At 48.2% G+C, this 14,982-nt stretch overlaps 1 protein-coding gene across 3 annotated transcripts in view; it reads right to left on the bottom strand.

The window, feature by feature from the left end:
• LOC125461497 (NACHT, LRR and PYD domains-containing protein 3-like) overlaps positions 1–14,982 on the bottom strand; it is a 98,822-nt gene that overhangs the window by 35,298 nt on the left and 48,542 nt on the right. For all 3 annotated transcript variants that reach the window (XM_048550347.2, XM_048550348.2, XM_048550349.2), the window contains 2 exons: positions 12,825–12,991; positions 69–240 (listed from right to left, as the gene is read on the bottom strand). In XM_048550347.2, the coding sequence (XP_048406304.2) occupies positions 69–240; positions 12,825–12,991 (339 nt within the window). The remainder of the gene's footprint in view (positions 1–68; positions 241–12,824; positions 12,992–14,982) is intronic.

Below are 14,982 nucleotides of genomic sequence, written 5' to 3'. Positions count from 1 at the left end.
CTTTGTAACATTTTAGCAAAATCTACAGCATTGGAATCTGAAATTGAGTTCACTGTGATTTAACATACCAAGTTCCTGTATTTCGTTAAGTATTTTATCCAACTTCGGTAACCTATGGCGCATATTCACAAAGCATTCCCACATCATCTTTCGAGCCACAGAGCCTTTCCCCATCACCAGATTTAGGAGAAGTTTGGAACTGTCTGCTCGGTTTCCATTCTCCATGAGTTCAATGACTTTCTGCAAAAAAAAATCAATAAATATATTGAGGAGTACAATGAGGTTTACACAATGAATAGAATTAAACTTGAGGAAGAGAATTTTAAATTGGAGTCACTTAGGAGCATGAGCCAATCAGGTCAATCAAGCTCTCAAATGGTAGTTGAGCTACACACAAATATGACAGGGTACAGGTAGAATTGTGGATCCACCAAGGTTTGACAGGTAGAGCAAGGTTGACAATAATACTATTAAATAATTTGAACTAATGGTGGCAACGTCATGAATGAGTGTTTCATTAGTTGTGAGATTAAAATAGGAGTAACAATAGCCTTATGCAGACAGAATCATGCAATCTTTATCATGTAGAGGATACAAAGTCAATTTAATACTAAACAAGACACAGAATTTGGAAAGTCATGTGCAATTTAAACAATAGTTGAGGATGGAAATTAAAGGCAATGGTGAAAGAAATCATTTTTTTCTATAAAGTAAAATATAATGATGTTCGGTATAACCAGCTTTGGCAAATAAGAAACCAAAGAGCCTTAAATTCTTTAAGGATAAAAAAAGAGTAACTAGGGAGAGAATAGGACCCTTCAAGATTAGCAAGGCTGCCTATGCGTAAAACTGCAAAAAATGGGGGAAGATGCTACATGAGTATTCTGCATCAGTGTTTAGAGTGGAGAAAATGAAAGAGAAAGATGAGAGAATGTGGGGAAATCAATGGCGACATCTTGAAAAATGTCCACATTACAGAGGAGCTGGCTGTCTTAAAATGCATAAAGGTGGATCAATCCGTGGGACCTAATCAGGTATACCCCAAAAACTGAGGGGGAAGCAAGGGAAGGAAATGTTGGGCCCTTGGCTGAGATACAGCCGCAGGCAAGGTGCCAGAAGATTGGTGGCTGGTTAACGTGGTGCCATTATAGAAGAAAGATGGTAAGGAAAAGCCAAGGAACTATAGACTAGTGAGCCTGGCAGTGTTGGGAAAGTGGCTGGAAGGAATCCAGAGGGGCAGGATTTATACGTATTTGAAAAGGCAGGGTTGATTATGGATAGTCAAAATGGCTTTATGTGTGGAAAATTGTGTCTCACTAACTTGATTAAGTTTTTTGAAGAAGTAACAAAGAGGATTGATAAGGGCAGAGCAGTGGTCATGATCTATATGGACTTCACCAAGACGTTCCACAAGGTTCTTCATGGGTGGGCTGGTTAGCAAGGTTAGATTGTATGGAATATAGGGGGAACTAGCCATTTGAATACAGAAATGGCTCAAAGGTAGAAGACAGAGGAGGGCAGGGGGGTTGGAGGGATGCTTTTCAGGCTGGAGTCCTGTGCCGACAGTATGCGAAAGTGATTGGCGCTGGGTCCACTGCTTTTCGTCATATAAATGATTTGGATACAAACATAGGAGGTATGGTTAGTAAGTCTGCAGATGACACCAAACTTGGTGGAGTAGTGGACAGCGAAGAAGGTTACCTCAGAGTACAAGGGGACCTTGATCAGGTGGGCCAAGGGGCAGACAAGTGGCAGATGAAGTTCAATTTAGATAACTGTGAGGTGCTGCATTTTGGGAGAACAAATCAGGGCAACACTTGCATACAAAGGAGAGTCACAGGTCGACAGGACAGTGAAGGCAGCATTTGGCATTCTTGCCTTTATTGGTCAGTGCATTAAGTATTGGAATTGGGAGGTCATGTTGCGGCTGTACAGGATATTAGTTAGTCTACTTTTGGAATACTGCATGCTATTCAGGTCTCCCTGCTGTAGGAAGGATGTTGTGAAACTTAAAAGGGTTCAGCAAAGATTTACAAAGGATGTTGCCACAGTTGGAGGGGTTGAGCTATGGGGAAATGCTGAACAGGCTGGGGCTATTTTTGCTGGAGCATAGGAGGCTGAGGGGTGACCTTATAGAAGTTTATAAAATCACAAGCGGCGTGGATAGGGTGAATAGAAAGAGACTTTTCCCTGGGGTCGGGGAGCCTAAAACTAGATGATATAGGTTTACGCTCAGAGGGGAAAGATTTAAAAAGGGACCCAAGGGGCAACTTTTTCGGTCCAGGGGTTGGTGTAAGTGTGAAATAAGCTGCCAGACAATGTGGTGGAGACTGATTCAATTACAATCGAATAGGAAGGGATTTAGACGCAAAGGAGAATAGATTTATTTCCGATATCGGGTTGGCATGGACAAGTTGGACCGAAGGGTCTGTTTCCATGCTGTACAGTTCTATGACTTTAATAACTACTGACAAGGAAAAACAAACAAACTCAATAAATAGAGAATATTTTGATCAACTTAAGTTATTAATTTGCTTTTGTTCAACTTTTTGGAGTTTTTTTGTACTCAACGCTGCTCCTGGTTAAGCCTTGACAAAGAACAGTATCCTTGACGGAGCACCAAGAATCTGTATGACCACACTTAGCTATTAAGCATCTCCATCAAGTTGAAGAATTGTGAATGAGAATTTCAAAGTCTACCTGGGAAATTAGAATATTTAACTCAAATGTCCATTCAGCTACATTATCCAATAATGAAAAGAAGAAAGATTGGATAATGAGAGAAAACAGGATGAAAGTAATCAATAAAAACAATAAAAAATTCAGATCTATAATTTGAATACAACGTGACCCCCATATGGGAAACGTTAGTTTTAAGTGCTGGGGAGGTAGTGAAATTTAAGGTGAATTTCTGGACTGCATCTTGTAGACGGTATGCACTGCTTTGAGTGTTAGTGATGGGGGGAGTGAATGCTTGTGGATGTGGTGCCAAGCAAGTGGGCTACTTTGTCCGAGACGGTGTTCTGCTTCTTGTGTTGTTGGGGCTGCAGCCATCCAGACAAGTGGGGTGTATTCCAAAACACTATTGATGTGAGCCTTGTAGATGGCGAACAGGCTTTGGGAAGTCACAAGGCGAGTTACTCTCTGCAGGATTCCCAGCTCTTGTCGTTAATGTATTACATAACTAGGCCATTTCACCTTTTCCTCAACAGTATTCACCAAGACATTGATAGAAGTAGGTTCAATGATGTATTGCTATCTCAGTTAAAGGTGGGATGGTATGTTGTTGAAAATAGTTATTGCCGGGCACAAACGTTATTGCTACTTTGTTAGTAACAGGCCTCATCTTATTCAGATCTTGCTGCATATGAACATTGAATACTTCAGTATCTGAGGAGTCGCTAATGCTGCTGAACATTGTAATATCATCAGAAAACATTACGAATTCTGAACTTTTTATGGAAGAAAATTTGTTTTGAAGCAGCTGGGGCCTAGGACACTATTCTGAGAAACACCGATAGAAATGACCTGCAGCTGAGGGGACTGACCTCCAACAACCATCTTGCTATGTGTCAGGTAAGACTCTAACCAGCAGAGATTTTTCCTTCCTGGGAAACACTTTTGACTCCAATTTTGCTGAGGGTCCTTGATGCCACACTCAGTCAAAATATAATAAATTTGTCAATTTTTAAATCTGCCAAAACTTCCAATACCTCCTCACTTCTTAATTCAGTCTGCTCAAGAACTTCACAGTACTTCTTGAATTCTGCAGTTGCATCTGCCCTCTCCTGAGTAAAGGCACTCTACCAATGTCCTCTAGCTTCAAGCACAGATTGGCCCCTTGGTCCCAAACAGGCCCTAATCCACAGCCTAGATGAGTTGTATCCAAGACTGCTGTGGGAGTCGAGGATGGAAATTACAGTGTCCCCGACCCAAATTTTTAAATCAGGGAACTGCCAGAGTACTGGAGGACAGCTAACGTGGCAGAGATAGACAAGGGAACTATAGACCAGTGAGTCTAACATCAGTGGTAAGGAATCTGTTGGAGAATGTTGTGAAAGAGAGAATTAATTTCCGTTCAGACACGTAAGATGCTTTGTCAGATGGAGGTTGTGCCCAACAAAATGAGTGGAATTTTTTTTGATGAGGTGACCAAGTGTTTAGATGAGGGACAGCAGTTGACGTAGCTTATATGGGTTTCACCAAAACATTTGACAAGGTCCCATGAGGGAAACTATTTCCTTCTTTATGACCCAGGGTAACATGGCAAGCTCCCTCTAAAACTGGTTTAGTGACAGGATGCTGGTGGAAGGCTGTTTGTGTGACTGAAGCCTGCTGTGCAGTGGTGTACCACAGGGATCAGTGCTGGGTCCCTTATTTGTCATATTCATAAATGATGTAGACGAGAATGTGAAGTTATTGATAAATAATTTTGCAGATAACATAAGAGAATGGTCAGCTGCTTGTGGGGGAGGATGATGTTACGTTATAATAGGATATGAATAGATTGGTCAGATGGGGAGATCAGTGGCAGATGGAATTTACACTGATAAATGTGAGCAGATACACTTTAGAAGAAGGAACAAGACAAGGCAGTAGTTAATGAATTACATGACACTAGGAACTTCAGAGAGGAACAGAAGAATAGCAGAACTCCTCCAGTACGTAAGCAGGCCATTTGGCGCATCAAGTCTACATTGACCTGTCAAAGAGCATCCCACCCTCCACCCTATCCCTGTAAAACCAGCATTCTCAATGGCCAATCCACCTAATCTGCACATCTTTGGACTTGGATCTTGGGGGTTGTCTACATAACACTGAAAGTGGAATGACAAGGTAATAAAGTAGTTAAGAAGGCATATAAGATGCTAGCCTTTACTACTTGTGGCACAGATTATAGAAGCAGGGACGTCATGTTGGACAAGTACAGAATTTTGTTTAGGCCTCAGCTGGAGCACGAGGTGCAGTTCTGGTTACCACACTACAGGAAAGATGTGATTTGCACTGGAGTAGCGTGCAAAGGAGATTCACCAGGAAGTTGCCTGGGAAAAGTATTTTAGCAATGAAGAGAGGCTGGGCAAGCTCAGGTTGTTTTCTTTGGAGCAGAGGAGGTTGTGGGCTGCCCTGATAGAGGCATTGAAGATTACGAGGCACATGAACAAGATGAATAGAAAGCAGCTGTTCTCCTCAGTTGAGGAGTCAATGACAAGGAGCTATAATTTCAAAGTGAGCAGTGTAAACTCAAATGCACAGCCTGAGAGAGTAGTTGAGGCAGGAAACCTCACAAATTTATAAAGTACCAAAACAGAAATTGCTGGAAAAGCTCAGCAGGTCTGGCAGCATTTGTGGAAAGAAATTAGAGTTACTGGATTGGATCCAGTACTCCTTCCTCAGCTCAGCAATTTCTGTTTTTGTTGCAGATTTCCAGCATTTGCAGTTCAATTAGTTTTTAAAAGCAGTTGGATGAGCATTTGAAATGCCATAACATTCAAACCTATGGGGCTAATGGGAAAGCATAAATAGCGTAGACAGTAGTGTATTTTTGGTGGTACAGACTTGATTCTGGTGTGAGTTTGCTTGCTGACCTGGAAGGTTCATTTTCAGACGTTTCGTCACCATTCTAGGTAACATCATCAGTGAGCCTCCGACGAAGCGCTGGTGTTATGTCCCGCTTTCTATTTATCTGGTTAGGTTTCCTTGGGTTGGTGATGTCATTTCCTGCATTGGTGATGTCATTTCCTGTTCTTTTTCTCAGGGGATAGTAGTATGATTTGGAGCCAATGTGTTTGTTGATGGAGTTCCGGTTGGAATGCCTTGCTTCTAGGAATTCTCGTGCGTGTCTCTGTTTGGCTTTTCCTAGGATGGATGTGTTGTCCCAATCAAAGTGGTGTCCTTCCTCATCTGTATGTAAGCATACGAGTGATAGTGGGTCATGTCGTTTTGTGGCTAGTTGATGTTCATGTATCCTGAAGATAGAAAGATAGAAGATAGAAAAGCTAGCCGCCAGGATACATGAGCATCAACTAGCCACAAAACGACATGACCCACTATCACTCGTATGCTTACATACAGATGAGGAAGGACACCACTTTGATTGGGACAACACATCCATCCTAGGACAAGCCAAACAGAGACACGCACGAGAATTCCTAGAAGCATGGCATTCCAACCGGAACTCCATCAACAAACACATTGGCTCCAAATCAATCTACTATCCCCTGAGAAAAAGAACAGGAAATGACATCACCAATGCAGGAAATGACATCACCAACCTAAGGAAACCTAACCAGATAAATAGAAAGCGGGACATAACACCAGCACTTCGTTGGAGGCTCACTGTTGATGTTACCGAGAATGGTGACGAAACATCTGGGAACAAACCGGCAAGCTCAGTGAACTAGCTTACATCTCGAACACAATAAAGACCCACTCTCTTGTGGACTGAGAGGATGAGAGTGCTGTCTTGGAGGTGAAAGGAGGACGTCGGGTTGGCTGTGCACCCTTGCGACCAGTGGATCTTAATGCTGGCTTCGGCCTAACGCTGGTTCAGGGGAGCAGCCAACCTGCAACGATGGCTGCGGCAAGTGCTCGTGCCCCAGGTCAGGGGGTCCGGAACACCATCCGTGTTTCTGTAAAGAAGGTGGATGAAGGTGCACCTGTGGACCGCACCTTCTTCGTGAAGAGGGTCCTGTTGGACTGTTGTGGGTTTGCTGCTGCGGACATTTATTGCCTGCAGGATTTCCCCGGAGGAGGTTTTTACGATGTGACCTTCCGGAGTGCCAAGCTTTGCGAGCGCTTCCTGGAGGTTTTCAAGGAGAAAGGAGGTGAGGGCCCCCTCTCTGTATTGACCGCTGTCCCACTGTTTGTGATGCCAGCACAGAGGAGCCGTATGGTGACTGTACACATGTACAACCCGCATGTGCCAGCAGTTGATGTCCTGACCTTCCTCGGAAGGTACGTGAAGGTGGAAGGGGACCTAACTGACATCGTGGACCCCTTTGGCATCTGGACGAGTAAGAGGCAGGTCAAGGTGACACTGAGGATGGGCGCAGATGGGAATGTCGCACACCCACCGTCCAGCTTCGCGATCGGCGGGAGCAGGGGCTACCTGACCTATGCAGGGCAACCTAAAGTCTGCCATGCCTGTGGTAGGTCAGGTCACATGGCGGCCGACTGCAAAGCCACCATCTGCAGGGAGGAGGGACACCTTGCAAAGGATTGCCCACGAGAGAGAAGCTGCAACCTTTGCGGGGAAGCAGGCCACTTCTATAGGGCATGCCCGCGGCGGGGTACCACCTACGCCCAGGTCGCCGGCAGGGGAAATGCGAGGCCAGCCCCCCCGGAGGAGAGGAAGGCACCAGGGCCCAGCAAGGACCCCACTAATGTGCAGGAGGGCTAGGCCGTGCAGGAGGGCCCAGCCCTGCAGGATGGGCCCGAGGCCAGCAAAGCACCCCTGCAGGCTCCGATCCCCCCCCCGACAACCCGGAGCCAATGGAGGCGGCGACAGGCGACCCAGGGGGGTGGACAACAGTCCCGAAAGCGAGGAGGAAGGTGCGTCGACGGGCCCAGGAACCGCAACCATCAGGCGGGAAGAGGTAGCTACAGGGGGGCTATAAGAGCTCCTCTGACGAGGAGGATTCGGAGAGGGCCCACCCGAAGCAGAAGTTCAAGGTCTCGAGGGGGAAGGAAAGCAGCACCCCGCTTCCAGGTGACGGGAGGCGTCCTGAGGCTCCCTCCGACACCCAGTCAAGTGCCGCTGGAGCACTGGAGGGCCCCCCGGAACTTCCAGGCGGGAAGGAGGAAACAGCGCGTCTCCAGCCTGACTCGGAGCCGGACCCTCCTGCCTCCGCACCCCTGATGGGGGGATGCCACCCGGAAGGCAGCACGGACGGTTTCCTGAGCCCGGAGAGCGTCCAGCCCGGGCAATGGGCATGAAGGGACAGATGGAGGGGCTGGACCTTGGACTTGGGGAGGGTACTGCGTTCACTGCCCACAATGGGGGTACGAGTTGCGAGCATTAATGTGCGCAGCGTCAAGTCAACCGCGAGATGTGTGTCCACGTTGGCCTACCTGACCACCATCAAGGCGGACCTCCTGTTTCTGCAGGAGTGTGGGATACCGCACCTCAGCAGGTACGGGAAATGGTCCGGCGCCAAGACCTGTGGGCCTTCAATCTGGTCGGGGCTAACAACTGTCGCTCCTCGGGCCTGGCTATTCTGCTGCGGGGGCGCGACCTCACCATCTCTCAAGTTCAGGAGGTGGTGGGGGGGGGGGCGCCTCCTAGTGGCTGACATCACCTACAGGAACGCTCCCCTGAGGCTGATCAACGTGTACGCCCCAGCGGTACGGAGTGAGCGGCTGGCCGTCCTGCAGCGGCTTCCACCCCTGCTGGCTACGTCCAGGCCGGTCATCCTAGGCGGAGACTTCAACTGCATCATTGATGCAGATGGAAGATCCGGCATGGGGACAGCGGGTGGGGGGAGTCAACTCGACGTCACGTCCAGATTCCTGATGGGCACGGTGAAGGACGCCAAGCTGCTCGACGTCTTCAGCACCCCTGCAGACGGAGCGCAGCAGAGGTACACCTGGTCGCGGCCAGACGGGTCTATCCGCTCAAGGATAGACTTCCTGTTTGTGTCACGGACATTCTCGGTGAGGTCCACCGGCGTCGATCCAGTGTTCTTCTCTGACCACTGCCTCCTGATGGCCGACTGTCACTTACAGGACGACCAGCCGGCCGGCAAGGGGATGTGGAAGCTCAACACGACTCTGTTGACCCCAGAGAACGTCGAGGAGGTTAAGAGGGAGTACGCCGGTTGGAGAACCGTGAAACCCCTCTGAGTCTCCAGGCGACTGGTGGGAGACGGTGAAGGAGAACATCAAGAGGTTCTTTGTCCTCAAGGGTGTTCAGAAGGTAAGAGAGAGGCGGGGAAAGCTGTCGCGGCTCCAGAAAAGGGTGCAGAACTTGCTCCTTCTGCAGTTGATGGGGGTCGATGTCACGGAGGACCTCCGCGAGGTGAGGGGCCAGCAAGCCTCGCTCTTCGCCGCGGAGGCCTCCAGGATAATCTTCCGGTCCAGGGTCCGCTCCGTGGAGCAGGACGAGACGTGCTCGCGTTTCTTCTTTCAGAAGGTGCACAAGGAGAGCTCTGTGCTTAGCCGGCTGAAGGAGGACGACGGCTCGGTGACGTCGTCGCGGCCCGACATTTTGAGGATCAGCAGATCCTTCTATGCCGGACTGTACGACACGAAGCCCACGGACAGCACGGCCTCCGAATCGTTCCTGTCGTCTATCACGGAGGTCTTAGACAACGGCACGAGGGAGTGGCTGGACCGGCCGATATCCCTGGACGAGCTGGCCAGAGCCCTCAAGTCCTTGCAGAGGAATAGGACTCCCGGAAGCAACGGCTTACCGGTCGAGCTGTATTCCGCTCTGTGGGGCCTGGTTGGCCAGGACCTGCTGGAGGTGTACGATAGTGCGCTTCGGGCAGGGGAAATGTGCAAGTCCATGAGGAAGGGCATTATCACCCTCATTTACAAGAGGAAGGGGGAGAGGGAAGAAATTAGGAATTGGCGTCCCATTTCACTTTTGAACGTGGACTACAAAATCCTGGCCAAGGTCATTGCCAACCGGGTCAGGTCTGTCCTGGAGTCAGTGATTCACCCTGACCAAACCTGTGCTGTGCCGGGCAGAAAGATCGCCAAGAGCCTCGCGCTCATCAGGGATACGATCGCCTACGTACAGGACAGGCGGGTGGACACCTGCCTCGTCAGCCTGGACCAGGAGACGGCCTTCGACAGGGTCTCTCATGCTTACATGAGGGACATCCTCTCCAAATTGGGGTTCGGGGAGGGCATCCGCAATTGGATCCGGCTGCTCTACGCCAACGTCGTTAGCGCAGTCTCGATCAACGGGTGGGAGTCAGACAGTTTTCCTGTTAGATCTGGAGTCAGGCAGGGCTGCCCACTCTCTCCTGCCTTGCTCGTGTGCTGTGTGGAGCCCTTCGCCGCCTCCATCAGGAAGGACGTCAGCCTGAAGGGCGTGACTATCCCAGGCAGCGGAGGCCTTCAGTTCAAGACCTCCCTGTACATGGACGATGTCGCCGTCTTCTGCACCGATCGTCGGTCGGTGAGTAGACTATTGGACATCTGCGGCCAGTTTGAACTGGCCTCGGGTGCCAAAGTCAATAGGGGTAAGAGCGAGGTCATGTTCTTCGGGAACTGGGACGACCGCTCCTTCATCCCCTTCATCGTCAGGACAGACTACCTGAAGGTGCTGGGTGTTTGGTTTGGTGGAGCTGGGGCGTGCACTAAGACTTGGGAGGAGCGTATCGCCAAATTGAAGCAGAAGCTGGGCAGGTGGACGCTCCGGTCCCTCTCCATCACGGGTCAGAACCTGGTTGTCAGGTGCGAGGGGCTTTCGGTACTGTTGTATGTGGCGCAGGCCTGGCCTATTCCCCGGACCTGTGCCGCTGCGGTCACCCGGGCCATCTTCCACTTCATTTGGGGGTCGAGGATGGACCGGGTCCGCAGGGACACCATGTACAAAGACCTGGGAAATGGGGGAAAGGGCGTACCGAACGCCACCCTCACCCTGACGGCTACCTTTGTGTGCGGCTGCATCAAGCTGTGCGTAGATCCTCAGTACGCAAACACCAAGTGTCACTACTTACTGAGGTTCTACCTGTCCCCGGTGTTGCGAAGGATTGGCCTGGCTTCGTTGCCGCGGAATGCTCCGAGTAGTTGGACCGTTCCGTACCACCTGTCCTTCGTGGAGAAATTTTTGAAAAGAAACACCTTTGACCACAAGGCCGTCAGGCAGTGGTTAGCACGTAGTATCCTTGGGACCCTTCGGGAAAAGGAGAGGGTGGATCCCGTCGTGTGGTTCCCCACGCAGACTGCCAAAGTCGTTTGGCAGAATGCCTCATCGCCAGAACTTTCAAACAAGCACATGGACATTGCTTGGCTGGCGGTGAGAGGGGCTCTGCCAGTGAGATCCTTTATGCATGTCCGGAATCTCTGCACCACCGCACGCTGCCCTCGAGGTGGCTGCAGGGGGGACGAGACTGTCGATCACCTCCTTCTGGAGTGTGCCTATGTGCAGGAGGTCTGGAGGGGGATGCAGTGGTATTTGTCGAGGTTCGTCCCGAGCAGCTCCGTGACGCGGGACTCCGTGCTCTACGGGCTGTTTCCGGGGACGCACACCGAGACCAACATCAACTGCGCCTGGAGGACCATCAATGCAGTGAAAGACGCTCTTTGGTCTGCCCGCAACTTGCTGGTCTGCCAGCTGAAAGAACTGACCCCGACCGAGTGTTGCAGACTGGCGCACTCCAAGGTCCAGGACTACGTGCTGAGGGACGCGCTAAAGCTTGGGGCAGCCGCCGCCAAGGCGCGGTGGGGAAAGACCACCGTATGAAACCCCTCGTCCAGAATAGAAAAAAAGAACCCTATCTGGTGACTGGGCCCAACTGGCGCCTTCCCCAACTGGTCAGGGGGCCAACGGAGACTTGTGCGGGGTGACGACTGCTGGGGTATTTTCTTTGCTTTGTTTTTTCTTTTTTGTTTGGTTTTTTTTTCCTTTAGTTGGTGTATGTACCCCCTGGGTAACCCGGAGCGGTCTGCATGACTGGGTAGGTGTGTACATATGTTTTATTTTTTTGTACATCTTATGAATAAAGTATATTTTTTCAAATTAAGAAAAGGTGACGAAACGTCTGAAAACGAACCTTCCAGCTCAGCGAGCAAACTCACATCCAGAACCTCAACCTGAGCTACAAATCTTCTCAAAACTCGCTAACAGACTTGATTGGCCAGAGGGCCTCTTTTGCACTGTTTGAAGAAACTGTCAGTGGTAGATGCAGGTATGATTTTGGACAGCTAAATGAATAGGAAAGATTCAGAGGGATATGGGCCAAGTGCAGGCAAAGAGGACTAGTTTAGTTGAGAAAACTGGTTGGTATAGATGAGTTGTTCCTGTGCCGTATGAATCTACAATTCTATGAGCCACTTTGCTAGGGATGAGGCAAGTTCCGGGGAACACATTTTCAATACTACTGGCAAAAAACTGTCAAGGCCCACAGCCTCTGCAGTATCCAGTGCACCCAGCCTTTCCTTGATATCACGTAGAGTGAGTCAAATTGGTTGAAGATTGTTGTCCTCACCTGGTCTGACGTACGTAACTCCAAAGTAACGTGATTGACTCTTAACTACTCTCTGAAATGGCTCAGCAAGACATAGCAGTTTGAAACAATTCAATCAATTTCAAAGTAGAAATAAAACTTTATAGACCAACTTGCGTTGAAATGGGGACGAGAAGCAATAATCACAAACTCAGGAAACTGTCAACCCTGAAAAGTCCTCCTTCCTAACATCTGAGGACGAATGCCAATGTGGCTATAAGTGGGCCATTAAAGAAGAAGGGGTTGATGGCAGTTGTGTGGGGTTCCTATTTCCAATTGCTACTTCTGTCCACTACACATCCGCTCTGGCATCCCAGGTGCCTATGGAATTGAAGGGTTCAGATATCTTCCAGCCATCTGATTTGCCTGGAGCTTTGGGGCAGAAAATCTGTCCCAAGCCGACTAACGTCTCTGACCAAGAGATGGGTCTGGAAAAGCCCAATGGAGAACGGTTGCATTTTCCACCAACTTTTTCAGAACAGGGTTCCCAAAAATAGTTTTGGCCCTAGTTTCAGATTCACAATATTTCTTCTTGTTAATTTCTTTCTGCTTTACATCCTTTTACTCTATATTTTTACGACTTGACATTGTGCTAGTTGTGTCACCTTCAAACAATCGAGGTGTTTCTCTGCCCCATCCACTTACCTGATGTTCTTGTCCACTCAAATGCTTCTCATATGTTAACTGTGAGCTGATTTCATCCAAGTCTTCTTCAATTGCTTGTTCTAATCTGTCCCAATACAATTTTGTCAACTTGAGCAGCTGGTAATCATTCCAACTTGTCAAGAACTTCATATTTGTAAAGTATGGATCTGCAATTTAAAAAAATTTTAGGAAACAAAACATATTATTTAATTTCATCCGGCTTCTGCATTACCCATTGTAGCAAATGACATCCGTGTGCCGATATCAATCACCTGCTGAAAATCCCCTCAAAATGCATGTGTAATATTCTATCAAATTACATGCCCGTGTCTCAAAGTGTTTGTTTTCCTCATGTATTAGTAGTTTGGGCTCATGGTTGGCAAATTATATTGAGCTTGGATAAGTGCAGAGTTATGGGAAAATGCATTATAGTCATACATACTTCAAAGAAAAGCATCACAATGAGTCAGGGCATTTAATAGGCAGAACTCTGGGGCATACATCCATGAAAGGACATGAATAAATGCCATGAAATGATAATTAGTCATTTCAGTACATTCATAGGCTGATTGATGAGGCATCTTGCAGGGCCTGTGCTTGGAAAACAGAATCCAGTTTTGGTCCTGCCATTTAGTTTTGGAAGTTTTGGAAAAGGTGCAGAGCAGAGAAACTAAACTCAACAGGAGACAACAAAATACTTATCAACTAACATGGGACTCTACTTCAAAGAAGCAAAGATTATCGGAGTGTGGATTATGATATAATGCAGGGACTAAACTATGTCGCAGCAAAGTTTGTTGCAATTAAATGAGTTACAGCACAGAAGCCACAATTTTAAGCTGTGTAAAAACTAATCCAGGCTGGATTTCGGGAGATAGTAGGAACTGCCGATGCTGAAGAATCTGAAATAACACGGTGTCCATCTGGATGAACACAGCAGGCCAAGCAGCTTCAGAGCAGCAGGAAAGTTTGACAAAGGTTCTCGACCTGAAACGTCAAAAACTTTCCTGCTCCTCTGATGCTGCTTGGCCTGCTGTGTTCATGCAGCTTCACACCATGTTATCTTGGATTTCAGGAGATTATTCTTTTCCCCAGTCAATGGCCAAAATCTCAAAAATTTGCTCATCTTGAGCAGTTATCACTGATATGCTGATGTCTTGAAAGCAAAATGGAGCTTGCTTCAGACTGGGAATGATATCATCTCTGACAAAAATGTAGGTAATTCTGAGCCAGTGATCTCATGGACTAGTTTTGATGACCTAGAAAAGATTGGTGAATAACTTCTTGACTTTCTATTCCCCAATTTTGCATGCCTGTATTTTTACTGGATATTCGACAGAGGACGGCTGAGCGATTTTGCTGAGGAGCATTCTGGGAGAGGTTGGATCTTGTTGCACGGTTCCCTGAGCAGACTGTCCAAGCCATTTGGCAGAATGCTCATTGTCAGCACGTTTTAACAAGCACCAAGACACATTGCTAGGTTGGTGGTGAGAAGGGAATTACCTGTGAGATCCTTTACATATGCCTGGTTGGTCTGCGCCACTGCAAGCTGCCCTTGAAGTGGCTGTGGGAGGACAGAGACAGACATACATCTTCTTCTGGAACGTGCCTTTGCCAAGAAAGTCTAGAGGAAGATGCAGTGGTTTGTGTTGAGGTTCATCCCAAGCAGCTCCATGACATGGGGCTCTGTGGTCTACAGTCTCTTCCTTGGGACACACACCCAGACAAACATCAACTGTACTTGGATGACCATCAACTTGGTGAAAAACGCTCTTCAGTCTGCCTGAACTTTGTTGGTCTTTCCAGACAAGGAGTTGACCCTGACGGAATGTGCCAGTCTGCAACATTCAAAGGTCGGCGACGACATGCAAAGGGACACACTAAAACTTGTGGCAGCCACCATCAAGGCGCAATGTAGAAAGACCACTCGAGGACTTCCATTCTGGAGGTGGACGGGGAACTCTGCAGTTATCGGACCCTCCTAGGGCCTCGAATGCACGTAAATATAGCAGTGCATGTGGAGGAGAGGTCTCTGGGTGTTTTTGGCAAGATCAAAAGTACAATGGTTTATTTATTTACATAATATGCAATTGTACAGAACTGAACTGTATTTGTGGCAATGTATAAAAAAAGAGACTTTTTTGAACGAATAAAGATT

This window comes from Stegostoma tigrinum, chromosome 40, assembly GCF_030684315.1.
Source record: "Stegostoma tigrinum isolate sSteTig4 chromosome 40, sSteTig4.hap1, whole genome shotgun sequence".
Lineage (NCBI taxonomy): Eukaryota > Metazoa > Chordata > Chondrichthyes > Orectolobiformes > Stegostomatidae > Stegostoma > Stegostoma tigrinum.
The sequence above is the reverse complement of the archived record's forward strand: the minus strand, read 5'-3'. Positions and strand labels throughout refer to the sequence as shown.